The 17,629-nt window shown below is 55.7% G+C and overlaps 1 protein-coding gene across 3 annotated transcripts; it reads left to right on the top strand.

The window, feature by feature from the left end:
- The first annotated feature begins 3,495 nt into the window (after positions 1–3,495).
- Positions 3,496–17,423, top strand: LOC120297534 (H-2 class II histocompatibility antigen, E-S beta chain-like). 3 transcript variants are annotated; one of them, XM_039320260.1, is made up of 6 exons: positions 3,496–3,675; positions 10,781–11,053; positions 15,632–15,913; positions 16,067–16,180; positions 16,420–16,443; positions 17,056–17,423. In XM_039320260.1, the coding sequence occupies exons 1-6, from the start codon at positions 3,591–3,593 to the stop codon at positions 17,067–17,069; spliced, it is 792 nt and encodes a 263-aa protein (XP_039176194.1). In that variant the 5' UTR covers positions 3,496–3,590; the 3' UTR covers positions 17,070–17,423. The 3 variants fall into 3 exon arrangements, with proteins under 3 accessions (XP_039176194.1, XP_039176193.1, XP_039176192.1); XM_039320259.1 differs by lacking the exon at positions 3,496–3,675 and adding an exon at positions 6,176–6,803; XM_039320258.1 differs by lacking the exon at positions 3,496–3,675 and adding an exon at positions 8,358–8,530.
- Positions 17,424–17,629: the final 206 nt, after the last annotated feature.

Below are 17,629 nucleotides of genomic sequence, written 5' to 3'. Positions count from 1 at the left end.
CCTGTCATCCTATATTTGAAGGCAAAGGATTATTGAAGTCCACAGAATTTCTATTAAAATTCCGATTTAGATGACAAATTGTAAACTGACCCTTTGGTTTAACATACCGTCTATCCACCCCTCAGTCCTTTCGTCCCTGTCAGAAGGATATAAAACAATTTACCTGGAGGAAAATCTCAGCCATCACGCCCAGGGGTGTGGATCTTTTTTTCTTCTCCTTTTTCGGCCAAAGGTTCCCTTCCCCTCCCATGCAGAAGAGCGGCGTTCCTCTCAGAGTCTGGATCCCGAGGACCGAGTCCCAGGGCGGATTCCTCTCCCCACAACCGTCCCTTCCCGCCCCCCTCCCGGCAGTCAGAATGCTGAATTCCCTGGCAAAGGGCGAAAGGCGGGAATGGGGAATTCTGTCCTGCTCATCCTGGGAATTCTTTCTCCGATTGATGGAGCTGAAATCCTTTGGCCAGACCTGAATCTCGGAATCCTCTTTTCCTTCCTCCGCGTCTTCGGGGCTGTCGGGGACTTTGTTAGTCTTTATCTCGAATTAAGGCGGAGATTTGGAAGGGCGGGAAAGGCTGCCCGTGTTTGGAAACGGTCTTTCCCTTCAAAAGAGGGTTTCGAGGAACCCCCGTAGAAAAGCCGGAGAGGGTCGTGGAGAAAAACCCGCCCGGAATCTCCACGCGGGAGGACAAGCCGCGCCTGAAGCTCCCCTGGCGGAGAATCGGGCCGGGCGGAGCGAGGAAGAGCCGCGGATCCCTCGGGGGAGATTCCCGGATCCCTCGGGGAAGATTCCCGGATCCGGGGCTTCGGCCGGGAGAGGAGGGGGGAACGGGGGTCTCGGCCGGGCTTTCCCTGGGTGGGAGGGGAGATCCACTCGCGGCCCTTCCCGGAGGAGGAGACCGGGTGGAGACCCACTCCCGCCCTCGGGATCCCCCTCGCTCCCTTTGGGATCTCCCGGGCAGATCCCGGAGGGGGGCAGCCTCGCCAGGGATCCCCCGGCGCTGACCGAAGCCGAAGCCCGGAGAAGGTCGCTCAGCCTGGGAGGGAAGATGGGACCGTCCGGAGCCTCCGAGGGGGATCCGACTTGGAAGGGAACGGGAGGGATCTCCTGCCCGTGAGAACCAATCAATCAGTGGAGCCTGGAATTGGTGGGAGGGGCTCCATCCCTGGAGGTCTTCGAGGAGGAGGTTGTGGAATAAGGACTCCAGCCTCGAGCAGGGGGATGGACTAGAAGATCTCAAGGGTCCCCTCCACCCTGTCTCTGAGTCTGAGGTCTCCCCCCTCCCTTCTCCCCTCCCCCCAAGCCTTCCGCCAGCCCAGCCCCCCCTGCCTCGGGGTGGGGGAGGGGAGGGGAAGCTGCCCCGGACGCTCCTGGCTCCGGGCTGAACCCCGACCCGGCTCCGCTCCTGCAGCCCTTCAGGGGGCAGAATTGAGAGAAGCCAAGGGGGCCACTCTCTGTGGGGGCTGGACCCCCTGGAGGAGGAGGAGGAGGACCCCCTGCTGATCGGGAATGACCCCCAGCGGAGCCCCCTCCCTCCCTCCAGGGAAAGGACGCCACTTTACACGTACGGAAATCTCCCTCCGGTGACCCCGGCTGCAGCATAGCGACCCCAGAAAGGGGGGGGGGGAAATAGGACTCCCCACTCAGCACTGGAGGTTTCGTCCCAGAGCCTTTAAACATGGGTATCGATTGTCTGAGGAGTTAGTGTGTGTGTGTCCGCGGTCCCCCCCACACACATGGTCCAATCCTGTGGGGGGCTTCCTGCCCCCAAACTGAGCGGGCGAGCCCAGGAGGAGTCCTCAAGCTCTGCCTCCACTTTGCTCTAGGCTCCCTCTGGGAACCGAAAGGGCATCTAGTCCACCCCTCCACACACCCAGAGAAAAGGAGGCTCTGGCTGAGAATCACGAGGGGGGGGGCGCAAAAGGAAGTCCGCCCTCACCTCCGGAGCTGGCCTGAAACGCCCCCCTAAAAGGCAGCCCCCCACCCCGACTGAAGGGATTGTTCCCCCCTCCCAACTTTCTCTGCTTCTCTCTCTGTGCCGAACTATCTCCTCCATCGGGCGAAGTCAAGGGAGGCTCTGCCCGGAGACCGATGACGCTACGGAAGGACGAATTCCCATTGGTCCCTCCGCTTTCCTGGGCCCTCCCAGGTCCGAAGTTGGAGGGAAACGCCTCCTCCCTCCCCCCATTCCAGACCCCCCGATTCCGCCTCTGGGGCTGGGAGCCTCCGCGTCTCTCGTCTCTTCTCTCTCTGGGGCGCTTGTGGGGCGGCGTCCATGGGCTCCGCTGGGCTCCCCCTGGTGCTGCTGCTGCTGGCGGGGCCGCTGGCCCGGATCCCCGGAAGCGAAGGGGGGAAGGAGACCCCCGGTAAGGAGGGGGCTCATGGGGGGAGGAGAGGGGCTGGGGGGGCCGTCAGAGCCCCTGGGGTGGGGGAAGAAAGGGGCTGGGACCCCAGAAGTGGGGAAAGGGGTCGAGGGCAAGAGAGACGGCAGACTGCGGGAGCGTCGATCTCCGCGTGGTCTCCGCCCCTGCCTCGCCTCATTTCCCCCCGCAGGACGGAGAGGGAGCCCCCTCCCCTCTTCCCTTGTTGTGGCCGAGGTGGGGCGGGGGTCGCGGGAAGGCAGCCCAGGTGGGATAAGAGGCAGCTGGGCTCCTCTCTCGCCCCCCTCCGTGGCTGGGTGGGAGGGGGACCTTGCGGACCCCGAATTAGCTCCTGAGCCCGAAGTTTCTTGCACTGAACGAGGAAGGAGACGGGAAGCGAAAGCGAAAGAGGGAAACTGAGGCATTTTCAGAGCTGAATCCAGAGAAGCCACCAAAAGTGTTTTTGCAACCTCAGTTTTTCTTCTGAATCCCCATTTTTTTTAAGGGGAGGGAAGAGTTGGATTCCTTCTTGGGGGAGACCGTGAATTTGGGGAGGAGACCCGCCCCCCCAACCCGTATTTCCCCATTGCTGAATCGGGACCTGGAGGGGAGGGGGGAACTGAGGGAGAAGGAATTGCTCCCCTAAATTGGCTATCCAAAACTGTCCCTTTAGTGAAGGGGGCTTGAGCCCCTCCTTTTGAGAGGGTCTTGGGGGGCTGCAGGCGGGTCTATTTGGGCGGGGTAGTGGAAAGAGGCCTCGAAAAGCATCCAAAGGCATCTTGCGGGGCTGAAGATGGGGTGAGGTGGGGAACCATGGGCCCTGGAGTCCCTCCTGACGCCCTCCCTCCTCCTCCTCCTTCTGCAGTCCCTTTCCTGCACCAGGGGACGTGCGAGTGCCCTTCCTCTCCTCTCCGGAGCTGCCATCAATCGCCCCCCTAAAATGCAGCCCCCCCCCAGACTGAAGGGATTCCCCCCCCCTCCAACTTTCTGCGCTTCTCTCGGCTTCGCACTATCTCCTCTTGTGGATGAACTCAAGGGAGGCTCTGCCCGGAGACCGATGACGATGTAGAAGGCAGATTTCCCATTGGTCTTTCCGCTCTTCTGGGCCCTCCCAATGACGAAATACGAGGAAACCGCTTCCTCCCCCCAAGCCAGACCCCCCGATTCCGCCTCTGGGGCTGGGAGCCTCCGCGTCTCTCTCCCCGCTCTCTGGGGGCGCTGGTGGGGCGGCGTCCATGGGCTCCGTTGGGGTCCCTCTTCTGTTTCTGGCGGGGGCGCTGGCCCGGATCCCCGGAAGCGAAGGGGGGAAGGAGACCCCCGGTAAGGAGGGGGCTCGGAGAGGGGCTGGGAGGGGCCGTCAGTGCTTCTGGGGGGGGGAGAGAGAAAGGGGCTGGGACCCCTGAAGTAGGGAAAGAGGTCGAAGGCAAGAGAGGCGTGAGACTGCAGGTGCCTCGATCTCCGTGTGGTCTCCCTCCCTCGCCGCATTTTCCCCCGCAGGAGGAAGAGGGAGCCCCCGTTGCCCAATTATGGCCGAGGTGGGCGAGGGTCGTGAGAAGGCAGCCGAGATGGGATAAGAGGCAGCTGGACCGCCTCTCTCGCCCCCCCCCCCCGTGGCTGGGTGGGAGGGGGACCTTGCGAACCCCAAATTAGCGCCTGAGCACCAACGTTTCTTGCACCGAAAGAGGAAGAAGACAGAAAGCGAAAGCGAAAGCGGGAAACTGAGGCATTTTCAGACCTGAATCCACAAAGGCCAGCAAAGAGTATAAGAAAAAAAGCGTTTTTTTGGCAAAAGTGTTTTTGCAACCTCAGTTTTTCTTCTGAACCTCCATTTTTTTAAGGGGAGGGAAGAGCTGAGCTGGATTCCTTCTTGGGGGAGACTCTCAATTTGGGGAGGAGACCCAGAAGCCCCCACCCCATATTCCCCATTGCTGAATCGGGACCTGGACGGGAGGGGGGAACTGAGGGAGAAGGAAACCTCTGCTTGGACCTTTTCCGTTCCTGGCAAAGGGGCTGCCGGAGGGGGGGGAGGTTTTGTCCCAGGTCGGAATTGGTTGAAGAAGGGCTGTTGTTGGTCTCAAGGGGGGGGGGGTCAGAAGGGGGGGAAGCGAGAATCCTCCCTCCCTCCCTTCCTTCCTTCCTTCCTTCCTCCCTCCCTCCCTCCCTCCCTTCCTTCCTTCCTTGCTCCCTCCCTCCCTTCCTTCCATCGTCCCTCCCTCTCTCCCTCCCTTCCTTTCGCCCTCTCCCCCCACTCCCTCCAAGCGCCGTGGGGTCTTCTGACCCACCGCAAAGAGAAGGTCGGTTTTGGTTCAAGAATGGCTGTTGTGGATCACAAGGGGGGGGGCTTTCATGGCCCCTCCCCGGGAGGGGAACCTCTCGCAGCCTCGCTCTGGGGTGAAGGAGGAGGAGGGGGGGAAACGCTCCGTATCCCAGGGGAACGTTTTTCCCAGCTAGGGGGAGGCGAGAAAGGGCGACCCCCCCACTTTGGAACGATGTGCCCGGGGGAGAGCAGCCTCAGGGCGGCCCCGAAAGCCGGTGGGCTCCCCTGCGTGGGGGGGGGGGCGGGGGTGTCACTGGAGGCCAGGCAGTGTCTTGGGTGGGGAGGGGGAGCTTCCATTGGGATCCCTGCCCAGAATGGAGGGGGGAGGGCGCTGTTTTTGACAAACCCCTGCCGGCTCCTGGTTATAGCTTTCTTTGCTTCTAGTTGTTCGCAGATCTGTTTTTTTGATGATCTTTTCCAGGATCTTCCCAGGTATTGAGGTTAGGCTGATTGGTCTGCAGTTTCCTGGGTCCGTTTTTTCTTTCTTTCTTGAAGATGGAACCACATCAGCCCTTTTCCAATCCTCGGGTTTTTCCCCGGTGCTCCAGGATTTGTGAAAGAAGTCCTGCAACGGCTCTGATATAACATCTGGTATCGCTTGCCTGAAGGGTTTGGGAGTTTGTGTGTGTGTGTGTGTGTGTGTGTGTACCTGTGTCTGCAGTTCTCCCCCCCCCATATGGTCCAGACCTGTGGGGGGCTTCCTGCCCCCAAACTGAGCCGGGCGAGCCCAAGAGGAGCCCTCAAGCTCTGCCTCCACTTTGCTCTAGGCTCCCTCTGGGAACCGAAAGGGCATCTAGTCCACCCCTCCACACACCCAGAGAAAAGGAGGCTCTGGCTGAGAATCACGAGGGGGGGGCGCAAAAGGAAGTCCGCCCTCCCCTCCGGAGCTGGCCTGAAACGCCCCCCTAAAATGCAGCCCCTCCCACCCTGACTGAAGGGATTGTCCCCCCCCCCCAACTTTCTCCGCTTCTCTCTGCGCCGAACTATCTCCTCTATCGGGCGAAGTCAAGGGAGGCTCTGCCCGGAGACCGATGACGCTGCAGAAGGGAAAATTCCCATTGGTCCTTCCGCTTTCCTGGGCCCTCCCAGGTCCGAAGTTCGAGGGAAACGCCCCCTCCCCCCCCCAATCCAGACCCCCCGATTCCGCCTCTGGGGATGGGAGCCTCCGCGTCTCTGTCTCTGGTCTCTCTGGGGCGCTTGTGGGGCGGCGTCCATGGGCTCCGCTGGGCTCCCCCTGATGCTGCTGCTGCTGGCGGGGGCGCTGGCCCGGATCCCCGGAAGCGAAGGGGGGAAGGAGACCCCCGGTAAGGAGGGGGCTCGTCGAGGGAGGAGAGGGGCTGGGAGGGGCCGTCAGAGCCCCTGGGGGTGGGGGAAGAAAGGGGCTGGGACCCCAGAAGTGGGGAAAGGGGTCGAGGGCAAGAGAGACGGGAGACTGCGGGAGCGTCGATCTCCGCGTGGTCTCCGCCCCGGCCTCGCCTCATTTCCCCCCGCAGGACGGAGAGGGAGCCCCCTCCCCTCTTCCCTTGTTGTGGCCGAGGTGGGGCGGGGGTCGCGGGAAGGCAGCCCAGGAGGGATAAGAGGCAGCTGGGCTCCTCTCTCGCCCCCCTCCGTGGCTGGGAGGGAGGGGGACCTCGCGGACCCCGAATTAGCGCCTGAGCCCCAAAGTTTCTTGCACTGAAAGAGGAAGGAGACGGGAAGCGAAAGCGAAAGAGGGAAACTGAGGCATTTTCAGACCTGAATCCACAAAGGCCAGCAAAGAGTATAAGAAAAAGAGATTTTTTTTGGCAAAAGTGTTTTTGCACCCTCAGTTTTTCTTCTGAATGTCCATTTTTTTAAGGGGAGGGAAGAGTTGAGCTGGATTCCTTCTTGGGGAGACGCTGAGGCTCCCATTGGTCCCTCCGCTTTCCTGGGCCCTCCCACGTCCGAAATTCGAGGAAAACGCCCCCTCCCCCCACTCCAGACCCATCTATTCCACCTCTGGGGCTGGGAGCCTCCGTGTCTCTCTCCCCTCTTTGGGGGGGCGCTTGTGGGGCGGCGTCCATGGGCTCCGCTGGGCTCCCCCTGATGCTGCTGCTGCTGGTGGGGGCGCTGGACCGGATCCCCGGAAGCCAAGGGGGGAAGGAGACCCCCGGTAAGGAGGGGGCTCAGAGGGGGGAGGAGAGGGGCTGGAACCCTAGTAGGGGGAAAAGGGGGTGGAGGGCAAGAGAGACGGGAGCCTGCAGGAGCCTCGATCTCCGCGTGGTCTCCGCCCCCTCCCTCAGGAGGACGGAGAGGGGTCTCGGGAAGGGAACCAAGGTGGGTTAAGAGGCAGCTGGGCCCCTCTCTCGCCCCCCCCCCGTGGGTGGGAGGGGGACCTTGCGCACCCCGAATTAGCGCCTGACCCCCAAAGTTTCTTGCACTGAAAGAGGAAGGAGACGGGAAGCGAAAGCGAAAGAGGGAAACTGAGGCATTTTCAGAGTTGAATCCAGAGAAGCCACCAAAAGTATAAGACAAAGAGATTTTTTTTTGGCAAAAGTGTTTTTGCAACCTCAGTTTTTCTTCTGAATCTCCATTTTTTTAAGGGGAGGGGAGAGTTGAGCTGGATTCCTTCTTGGGGAAGACTCTGAATTGGGGAGGAGACCCGGAACCCCCACCCCATATTCCCCCATTGCTGAATCCGGACTTGGAGGGGAGGGGGGAACTGAGGGAGAAGGATATTGGGGGGTCTGCATTGCTCCCCTAAGAGCCCCTCCCTTTGAGACATTCTGGGGGGGCTGCAGGGGGGTCTGTTTCGACGGGGGAGTGGAAAGAGGCGTCGAAAATCATCCAAAAGTTGCTAGTGGGGCTGAAGATGGGGGCGAGGGGGGAAGAGGAAAAGGGAAGATGGGGCTTGAAGGGCGGGGAGAGCCCAGGAGCATGGGTGTGGGTATCCTGATTGTGACCCCCCCCTTCCCTTCTGCTCCCAAAAGGAAGAGGGAGAGAGAAGCTTGGATATTCCTTTCCTTCCAGCGCAGGGGGGGTCTCTCCCCTCCCCCCATATTTCCTGCCAGTTTGGGGGGAAAGAGGCCCCACCGGGATCTAACATTCCTTGCAGACACTTAGACCAAGTGCTGGACCAGCTGAACTTCTGCCTGCCTTTTTCCACCCTGGGGAAGATGGAGGCGGTCCCTCACTAAGCTCCTCCCCTCCCTCATTTTCCTCCCCCCTCCCGACCCCCACCAAGGGGGAATCCCGCTGGGACCGACGGTTCCCCATCCCTCCTCCAGGGGGCGCCTTCCGGTAGCCTCTTGCGGCAGGTTTCCCTCCTCTCCTCTGACAAGCCTGTGTCCCTCCTCGAGGGGAGGCTGGGAACCATGGGCCCTGGAATCCCTCCTGATCCCCTTCCTCCTCCTCCTCCTCCTCCTCCTCCCTGCAGCCCATTTCCTGCACCAGGGGACGTGCGAGTGCCGCTTCCTCTCCTCTCCGCAGCTGGCATGAAACGCCCCCCTAAAATGCAGCCCCCCCCCAGACCGAAGGGATTTCCCCCCCCCTCCAACTTTCTCCGCTTCTCTCTCGGCTTCGCACTATCTCCTCCTGTGGATGAACTCAAGGGAGGCTCTGCCCGGAGACCGATGACGATGCAGAAGGGAGAATTCCCATTGGTCCTTCCGCTTTTATGGGCCCTCCCGATGACGAAGTCCGAGGAAACCGCTTCCTCCCCCCAAGCCAGACCCCCCCCCCCGATTCCGCCTCTGGGGCTGGGAGCCTCCGCGTCTCTCTCCCCGCTCTCTGGGGGCGCTGGTGGGGCGGCGTCCATGGGCTCCGTTGGGGTCCCTCTTCTGTTGCTGGCGGGGGCGCTGGCCCGGATTCCCGGAAGCGAAGGGGGGAAGGAGACGCCCGGTAAGGAGGGGGCTCGGAGAGGGGCTGGGAGGGGCCGTCAGTGCTCCTGAGGGGGGGGGAGAAAGGGGCTGGGACCCCTGAAGTAGGGAAAGAGGTCGAAGGCAAGAGAGACGGGAGACTGCAGTGGCCTCGATCTCCGCGTGGTCTCCCTCCCTCGCCGCATTTTCCCCCGCAGGACGAAGAGGGAGCCCCCGTTCCCTAATTATGGCCGAGGTGGGCGAGGGTCGTTAGAAGGCAGCCGAGATGGGATAAGAGGCAGCCGGACCCCCTCTCCACCTCCCCCCCGTGGCTGGGTGGGAGGGGGACCTTGTGCACCCCGAATTAGCGCCTGAGCCCTAAAGTTTATTGCACCGAAAGAGGAAGAAGACAGAAAGCGAAAGCGAAAGAGGGAAACTGAGGCATTTTCAGACCTGAATCCACAAAGGCCAGCAAAGAGTATAAGAAAAAAAAGGGTTTTTTTTGGCAAAAGTGTTTTTGCAACCTCAGTTTTTCTTCTGAATCTCCATTTTTTTAAGGGGAGGGGAGAGTTGAGCTGGATTCCTTCTTGGGGGAGACTCTGAATTTGGGAAGGAGACCCAGAACCCCCCACCCCATATTCCCCCATTGCTGAATCGGGACTTGGAGGGGAGGGGAAACTGAGGGAGAAGGATACTGGGGGGTCTGAATTGCTCCCCTAAATTCTCTACTCTATCCCTTTAGTGAGGGGGGCTGGAGACCCTCCCTTTGAGATGGTCTTGGGGGCTCCAGGGTGACAGAAAATAGGGCTAAACCCAGAAATCATGCAAAGGCAGCCAGTAGGGGTGAAGTTGATGGGAAAGAAAATTTGGGGGTAATTCGGGAATTTGGGGGTTCTCTTCTCCCCAAGATCCTCAGACCCCCAAGCCATCTAGATCAAAATTGAGCAGCCCCCCCTCAACAGAGTGGGGGGAGGGAAAGGACCCCCCATCTCCTGTCTACAACGGGGTCCTTTCGGCAGCCCCAGGAAGGCTCCCCACCCCTTTGCCCCCCAATTCAGGGGACCCTGAGGGCCCAGATAAACCCCTGGGGGTCCTCAAGGCCCCTCAGAGAACCAGGGATTGGCTTTCAAAATGACCAAATGACCGCAAGGAATATCTGTCCTTCCACCCTCCACCACTCAGTCAGAACTGAAGAAGCTTCTGGGATGAGAAGCGAAACATCTTCAAGGGAAGAACCAGAAAAGTCCAGCTGCCTTTTGGAGAAGCCCCTTTGGGCCAAGTAAGACCAGGGGGAGGGAGGGTCTCTGGAGAGAACCCCCCCGGCTCCCCTCGGCCCTTCTGAAGTCTCCGCTCACCCAGCCTGGACTCCTCATGGGGGGTCTTAAGGGAGCTTAAAGGGGCATCTAGTCCACCCCTCCAGGCAGAAAGAGAAAGGGGGACTGTGGTTCAGATTCATGGGAGGGGGCGAAAAAGGAAGTCCACAACCCCCCCCCCGACAGCCCTCTAAAGCTGCAGCCCCCAAGACTGAAAATCTTCCCCTCCCTCACCTTCTCCGCCTCTATTGGGAGGGATATGGGGGGGGTCTGAGTTGCTCCTCCAGACTCCCCCTTTAGTGAAGGGGGCTGGAGCCCCTCCCTTTGAGGTGGTCTTGGGGGGCTGCAGGGGGGTTTTATTTTGGAAGGGGCACAGGAAAGAAGCTTTGAAAAGCACCCAAAGGCAGCTCGTGGGGCTGAAGATGGGGCAGAGGGGGAGAAAGGGGAGGTGGGGGTTGAAGGGCGGGGAGAGCCCAGGAGCATGGGTGTGGGTATCCTGATTGTGACCCCCCCCCTTCCCTTCTGCTCCCAAAAGGGAGAGAAAGAGAGAAGCTTGGATATTATTTCCCCTCCAGCCCAGAGGGGGGGTCTCTTCCCTCCCCCCATATTTCCTGTCGCTTTGGGGGGGGGAAATCCAGCGTTCCCTGCAGACAGACGGAGGGCTGGACCGGCTGAACTTCTGCCTGCCTTTTTCCTCCCTGGAGAGATGGGGGGGGTCCCTCTTTCCCCCTCCCTCATTTTCCTCCCCCCTCCAGACCCCCACCAAGGGGGAATCCCGCTGGGACCGACAGTTCTCCATCCCTCCTCCAGGGGGCGCCTTCCGGCGGTCCCTCGCGGCAGGTCTCCAGTCGCTCCGCCTTCCCGTCGCTCCGTCCCTCCTCTAGGAGCCGCTGGGGACGATGGGCCCTGGAGTCCCTCCTGAGGGCTTTCTTCTTTCTGCTCCATCCCCTCCCTCCTCCTCCTCCTCCTCCCCCCCGCAGCCCATTTCCTGGCCCAGTGGAAGTCCGAGTGCCGCTTCCTCAACGGGACGCGGCGGGTGCGATACCTGTACAGGAACTTCTACGACCGGGAGGAGTATCTCCGCTTCGACAGCGCCCGCGGGGAGTACGAGGCCGTCACGGCGTTGGGGAAGGCGATTGCGGAGGCTTGGAACAGGGATAAGCACGAGCTGCAGTACCGGAAGACCGGAGTGGATGCCTTCTGCCGACACAACTACGAGGTTTTCCAGAGCGGTTCCGTGATTGGCCGGAGAGGTGAGTGGGGGAGGGGGAGTTCCACGGGGGGGGGAATGCCGGGACCCCCCCCTTTTTTTCCTTTCATTTCTTAGGACTCTCCCGGAGAAAGATTTGCCCCTCTCCAGCTTCCTCCTCCCCTTATCTACTCAGGAGGGAGCGTGTTTAATATTGATTTGTTCTGTATATGGAGGGCTGTGGGTCTGAACATATGTTGCACATAGGATGTTTTTAGGGTGTGTCATGCATGTCTTTCACTTTGAGAGCGGGCAACTCAATTTCGTTTGGGATGTGTGCCATTGTGCCCACCGTAAAAAAATGACAATAAAGGTTATCTTATCTTATGCATTCTCTGCTCTCAGACCTATGAAATTTACTCATTGGTATTTATTGATATTTATTGATACTCCTAAACTGCCCCCCTCAAAGCGGGGATCTGGATGGTGCACGATATAACATCACCCCTAAATAAAAATGTATAACAAATAAGCTTTAAAATTAAATTACAGTTAAAAAGTTTGAAATTCAGCAAGGATGACCATGAAACATGCCAAAGGGAAGAAATAGATTCCTCTCCTTCCCATCCCTCCCATCATCTTCCTTCTCTTCTCACGGTCCAAAGTTTCCCCTCCCCAGAAAAACTTCTTTCCAGAATATTATACCAAATATTATATTTTTCTTTGGGGGGCTGGAATCCAGCAAGATCTCTCTCTTGTCCAGTATATAGATATATTTCAAGATAATCTATATGCTATATAATATTTCAATATAATATTTTATATTAATAAATCAACATTTCTTTATTGATTTACTTATCAACTTTTAAAACCTTCTCTCTCCATCTCCCCCACAGAGGGACTTTGCATGGTGTACACATAAAATATCAAACCACCAAAATATTCTATACAATTTAACATTTAAAAGGCAGGAATGATTAAAATCCAGTGATAAAAATATATGAAAAGGGGGGGGCTTCAGGAGGCTGACCGGCCCCACGGCTGCCTCTTCCCCCTCTTTTCCCCCCAACAAAAGCCCCAGAGCCCCCTTTTCCCCCCTTTCCGGAAGGCCAGGAGTGGGGGAGGGGCTCCCTTCACCTCTGGGGCCTTTGGGATTTTAGGATAAAAAGTGAACTTCCAAAGGTCTGGAAAAGGGAATCAGGGAAGGCTCTTTCGTCTGCTGGGCCCTGTCTCTCTTTTAGTTCTTTTTATCCTTTATTCAGAGTCATTTGTTCATCCAATGTTGGGGGTCTGGGAGAAAAGCCCCCCTTGAAACCCCCTTTTTGGTCAGAGACTCAGCTTCACCTGCAGCCGAATCACTTCCCTCTTCGTATCTGGGAAGGTTCCTCATATGGGGGCAAGGATTAAAAAAACACCACAAACATTAAAACTGAATTTTTTCGTTCAGCCCTGAAGGCTCGGATTGTTTTCCCTGTTCCAGATTCCTGGCAAATTGTTGGTCTAGTTTTATTTGTTTATATTAAAAAACCTTATTTATTTCTATCAGCCGAAAAGGTTTCATAGTGCAAAACAAGTGTTTCATCTGCAGTTGTTGCCATTTCTTGTTGCCAGGGTCTCCCAAAATAACACGCTACCAAAGAATTAAATAAGGTCTTTCTTCCACGAGAGAAAAACCAAAAGATCCCAAGAGAAAAAGGCATTTTACCAGGTGAAGCTGGGCATCTGCTCCTTCCGGAAATTATGGAATGTTTAAGGGGAACCGACACAGATTTTGTTCTCCGCATATTCAGTCTGGAATTCATTTTTACTCCTAAATTCTTCCCTGCAAACCTGGGAGGATAATTAACTGTTCATAAAAAAATCCCAGGATTAAATAACAAATAATCAAACCTTTAAAAATTGCAGGTTCTTAAACATTATATAATGAGCTGTTCATCAGAAAATCCCTCAAGAGAGAGAAACGTTGCTAGCAAAAGTTCTCTGATCTGGAGTGGATCTAAGAAGGACCCTCTTGGGGGGGTCACTCAGCCCCCCCCCCATTAATCCACCCAAGAGTTGTGCCATTTGCTGAAGGAGGAGATCAAGAGGGATCCCTTCCAAGGCTCTTCTGTGATCCTGGAATCTGCCTGATCTCCTCAGCCACCAACTGCCCCCACCTTCCCTTTCCCCAAGATCCCCCCCCAGATCCCCTCCCCCCTCCCTGTCCGGAATGGGACAACTCACTGCAGGACAATTCAACAATTTTGTTCAATTATTTAAAATAATTTTTAAAATGTTTTTTTTTTTAATTTTTGTCTTTCCTATTTCATTTTCCTCCTCCCTCGGCCTCCTTCCTTTCCTGATTCTCTTTCTCCATTTCTTCCATATTGTGTAACTTTTGTGCTGCCTTGACTTGGCTGAGTAGTCCTAGACCCCTCCCTGCCCCCCCCATCCCAGGCAGGAGGGTGGGACCCCTCCCCAGGGAAATGGGGCTGGGAGGGAGGCCGGAAGCTGCAGGGAGAGGTTGGGGGGGACCTGGGCAATAAAAACCAAAGGTTCAAGTACAGATTAGGCAAAATCTGGCTCAAAATCAGGGGGTCCCAATGGGGAGCCTCACACTGGAGGTAGTTGTTGAATTCAGAGGCAATCCCCCCTCCCCCCTCACACCTCCTGTTCCTCCCCATCTTTTAACTATAATTTTATCTTGACTGGGAATTCCATTTTGATTGCTATAGAAATATTTATCTGTTAGGACTTTAATGTTCTAATGCTGTAAGCCAGGGCTTTTCAACCTTTTCACCGACTGTACCACTTTTAGGATATATGGCAATATTCGAGTACCACCTAGCAAGGTGTCAAACACTTGATCACCCCCCCCCCAAAAAAAAGCCCTGTTCAAAGTTGCAATTCCACTGAAATGACTTATGACCATTTTTCACACTTATGACCATTTCAGTGTCCCCAGGGTCATGTGATTTATATTTGGATGCTTGGCAACAGATTCATATTTATGATGGTCACAGTGTCCCAGGGTCATGTGATCCCCTTCTGCAACCTTTTGCCAAGCAAAGCCATTGGCAGGTGGCCAAGTGCTAAGGCGGGACTTCCTTCCCTCCCTCCCTCCCTCCCTCCCTCCCTCCCTCCCTCTTTCTCATTCCCATCTCCTTCTGAAGGAAGAATTTGAACCCCCCCCCATTTCCCTTCTTCCATATATTCATTGAACAAGGAAAAGCCTCCAGAGACAGAAAAGCCATTGAGGGAACTAGCATAAAAAGGCGCATTCCCCTTTAAGAATTAGCTACTGGCTAGAAAGGAAAGTTAAGGAGATCAATCGCCAATTAAGGAAGAAAAAAAATGTAGTAAGTATGGCTGCTGGCTAAGGTAGCCTCCCCAAATGGCTCCATTCTTAAGTAAAAGACTGCTACAGGCAAAATCCATTCAGGAGAAAAATACTTCAAAATCCCTTGCAGCAAAACTTACAGCTAACAATAGCAGAGCAGTAGAAGCTAACATGAGACATCAGCCATCAGCCAAATAGAAATTGCCAAACACTCCTTAAGAACACAAAGCCCCATTGCACAAATCCCAGAACTTCAAAGTCACAAAAGGACAAAAGAATCCTTCCACTCTCCATCTCCCTCCTTGCCTCACCTCTACCCGTGCTGCCTTTCTTCATTGCTGCCTTTCTTCATTGCTGCCTTTCTTCATTCCTCGTGGAGAGCAACCCTCCTCCCTATGTTCCTTGCCTCTTGGTTGCTCCCAGCACAGGTGGCTGCCACAGAAGTTGTAGATCCACTTGTGGCCAGCCTGCTTGATCTCCTCTCCTCTCCCCCCACCCTCCTCCTTCTTTCCATTCTGTGCAGCTAGAGCTGACTCCACCTCCTCCCAAGGCTGCTTGTTTTTCTCTCTCTCCTTCTCCCGACCCAACTGCCTCCTTTTATAGCCTCTCCTGTCTCCGCACCCTCCTCTTCCTTTCTCATGGGGGAGGGGGGTGAGCCAGAAGTGAGCCTGGGACCTTTGCCTCACCCCAGCCACTCTGCAGCTCCAGAGGACTCTCTCATAGTAAGTCCTTCCCTGTGCTGGCCCGTTCCCTCCCCCACTACACTTGACTGGGCAGGGCAGCATACCATCTGTCATGTGCTCATGTACCACAGGTGGTACACATACCACCAGTTGAAAAGCCCTGCTGTAAGCTGCCTAGAGTCATTTTATCATGAGATGGTGGCAAACAAATTTAATAAATAAATAAATGTTCCGGTATTCTACCTATTTTTTAAAAAATGTGGTTTTCTTTTGAATGGGATCCCTGCAATTCTCCAAAACATGCTGTGTGTCTTCCCTGTCTTCTGGGTCTCTTTCCGTCTCCCCCAAATCTGGCAGGAAATTCCTTCCGTTCCGGAGCGTTTCCAGTATTTATTTCTGTTGGACTTGTGCAATTTGATGATGGAAACTGATCCCAACCAGGAACGATTTATGTTTTTCCATCTTTCAGGATCCCATTTAACTTCTTGCTGCAATTTGCTTTGGAAATGACTTAAAACAAATACTATTTTCAGGACTGAAAAGGGCTCTTGGCCTGAATTAACCAACTTGGTCTCCTGTTCTGGTCCCTCCTGTGTCTCCCCCCCATGTCCCTTCTCCTCCTCCCCCTCCTACCCTCCAGCCAAGCCCACCGTCTCCATCTCCCCCACCAAGCTGGACCCCGCTTCCCCCCACACCATCCTCCTCTGCATCGCGAGGGGCTTCTACCCTGTGGAGATTGAGGTCCTGTGGCTGAAGAACGGGCGGCCAGAGGAGGAGGGCGTGGCCTTCGGGGAGGAGCTCCAGAATGGAGACTGGACCTACCAGCTCCAGGTGATGCTGGAGACCCAGCCCCAGCGAGGGGACGTCTACACCTGCCAGGTGGAGCATGCCAGCCTGGAAGCCCCAATCACCGTCCAGTGGGGTGAGCCACTCCCCTCCCCCTCTGGGGACCTCCTCCTGTCCTGAGAAGGGGGGAGAGACCCTCTCTGTCGGGGGAGCTGGGATGGACCCTCCTGGGGGGCGGGGGAGCTGGCCCTGATCTTCCTACTCAGTGAAGCTCCTTCTCCTTCCCCAGAGCCCCGATCCTCCAATTCTGCCAAGAGCAAACTCTGGACGGGGATCGTGGCAGCCGTGATCGGGGTGATCTTCTTTGCCATGGGGCTCTCCCTCTACCTGAAGAGCAAGAAAGGTGAGTCTGGGGAGGCTGGATAAGAGATTGTGGGGAGGGGACCATCCAGGGGAGGCCTCTCAGCAAGCTTAGCAGATGGCAAGGAGGCCCCCCCTGGAAATTTGCTTGGGAAATTCTGTTCTTTGAGGGTCTATTGTATAAGTGAGCATCCTGCAAACTATTATGGGCTATCGATAGGGAGCCCCCCCTGAGTCCTCCATCCCACAAAGGGTCCTGATTGGGTCTTTTTCTCATTCCAGCAATTCCCATCCAGCCTCCTGCAGGTGAGTTTCTCGTCAAGTTATAGATGTTTCTTTAATATTTGTTAATTGTTCCTTTAAAAGAAAAATGTGCCCGAACAAAACCTCCTAGCTGTGGATAACACAAATTTTTGAAATTTTGGGCAGCTTTTCATTACAGAGACCTGAAAAGAGTGCAATGAAAAACAAGCACACACACATAAACACTAAAATCTGGCCCAGGAGATTTCCAGGTTTTGGGTAATTGCAAAAGAGAAGGGAAGTCTCCTTGTGACATTTCACACAATTTCTGGCAAAGCGACACCCAGGTTTTCTACTACTCCCCATCCTGGCCCCATCTTCTTTGTTAATATGAAACGTCTGAGGGGAGGGAGACCTCCTTTCTTGATTAACCCCCCAGCTAAGTCAATTGGGGTAAATTCCATAAGCCTCTGAAAATGAATTGTTGATCCTTTGCATCCTTTTCCTCTCTGAAAAAAAAGGGGGTGGAAACTCCCTCACTTTGTTCTTACCCATCAACCACCCCCCTGCAATGTGGGCCTGTCTGGGGGGGTGGCTGAAAGAGAGGAATAATAAGCTATTTACACTGGTTTCACTTTATTTTCTAATTTTCTCCCCATCTCTTTTTTTCTACAGCACTCATGAATTAATTCTGCCATCCTTCCTGCTTCCTTGTGGGAAAGGAAGGGGCTTTTTTCCATTAGCTGATGAATTTCTGTCTCTTTTTTGCAACCTCTGAAAAATGGAGGGTCAAGATTTTAGATTGGGGGGAGGAGGAGAATGGCAGCCTGGAGCTTTTCCTGCTGAGACCACTCTGGCTTTCTTGTGAGGGAGAGGTGGAGTCCATCTAGACTGACCCCAGGGACTCTGGAACTGCCTGTCAGTCCAGACACCCAAATCTCTCCTGACTTTAAATCCACAGCAGCTTCATCTTCATTACTCTTCGTCCGAATCCCTTCCCTTCGCTTTGCTATAAAAGAATAAACATTGTAGGAAAAATCCTGGAATTCGTCCTTCCTTCCTTTCTTTTCCTCCTCCTCTTTCCTCCCTCTTCCCCGCAGGAGGGTTGTTGCTTCTCCCCTTCCCCTCCCCAGATTGACACCTCCCCTGCCTCTGATCAACCATCCCAACTACTTCAGGTCTGAAGTCAAAACTGGTTTGAGAGGAGGGTGGGCAGATCCAGGGAGGGGAAGGGGCAGGAATCCCCTCC

This window comes from Crotalus tigris, unplaced genomic scaffold, assembly GCF_016545835.1.
Source record: "Crotalus tigris isolate CLP2741 ecotype Arizona unplaced genomic scaffold, ASM1654583v1 scf7180000023632.101745, whole genome shotgun sequence".
NCBI lineage: Eukaryota > Metazoa > Chordata > Lepidosauria > Squamata > Viperidae > Crotalus > Crotalus tigris.
This window is presented reverse-complemented; position numbering and strand designations above follow the sequence as displayed.

What these genes read in the sequence shown, in the direction of transcription:
- LOC120297534 (XM_039320259.1), top strand. Translation starts at nt 6,713, where the DNA reads ATGGGCTCCGCTGGGCTCCCCCTGATGCTGCTGCTGCTGGTGGGGGCG. An exon ending in TTCCGTGATTGGCCGGAGAG is followed by an intron (nt 11,054 to 15,631) that starts GTGAGTGGGGGA and finishes CCTACCCTCCAG; the next exon opens with CCAAGCCCACCGTCTCCATC. An exon ending in CCCAATCACCGTCCAGTGGG is followed by an intron (nt 15,914 to 16,066) that starts GTGAGCCACTCC and finishes CTCCTTCCCCAG; the next exon opens with AGCCCCGATCCTCCAATTCT.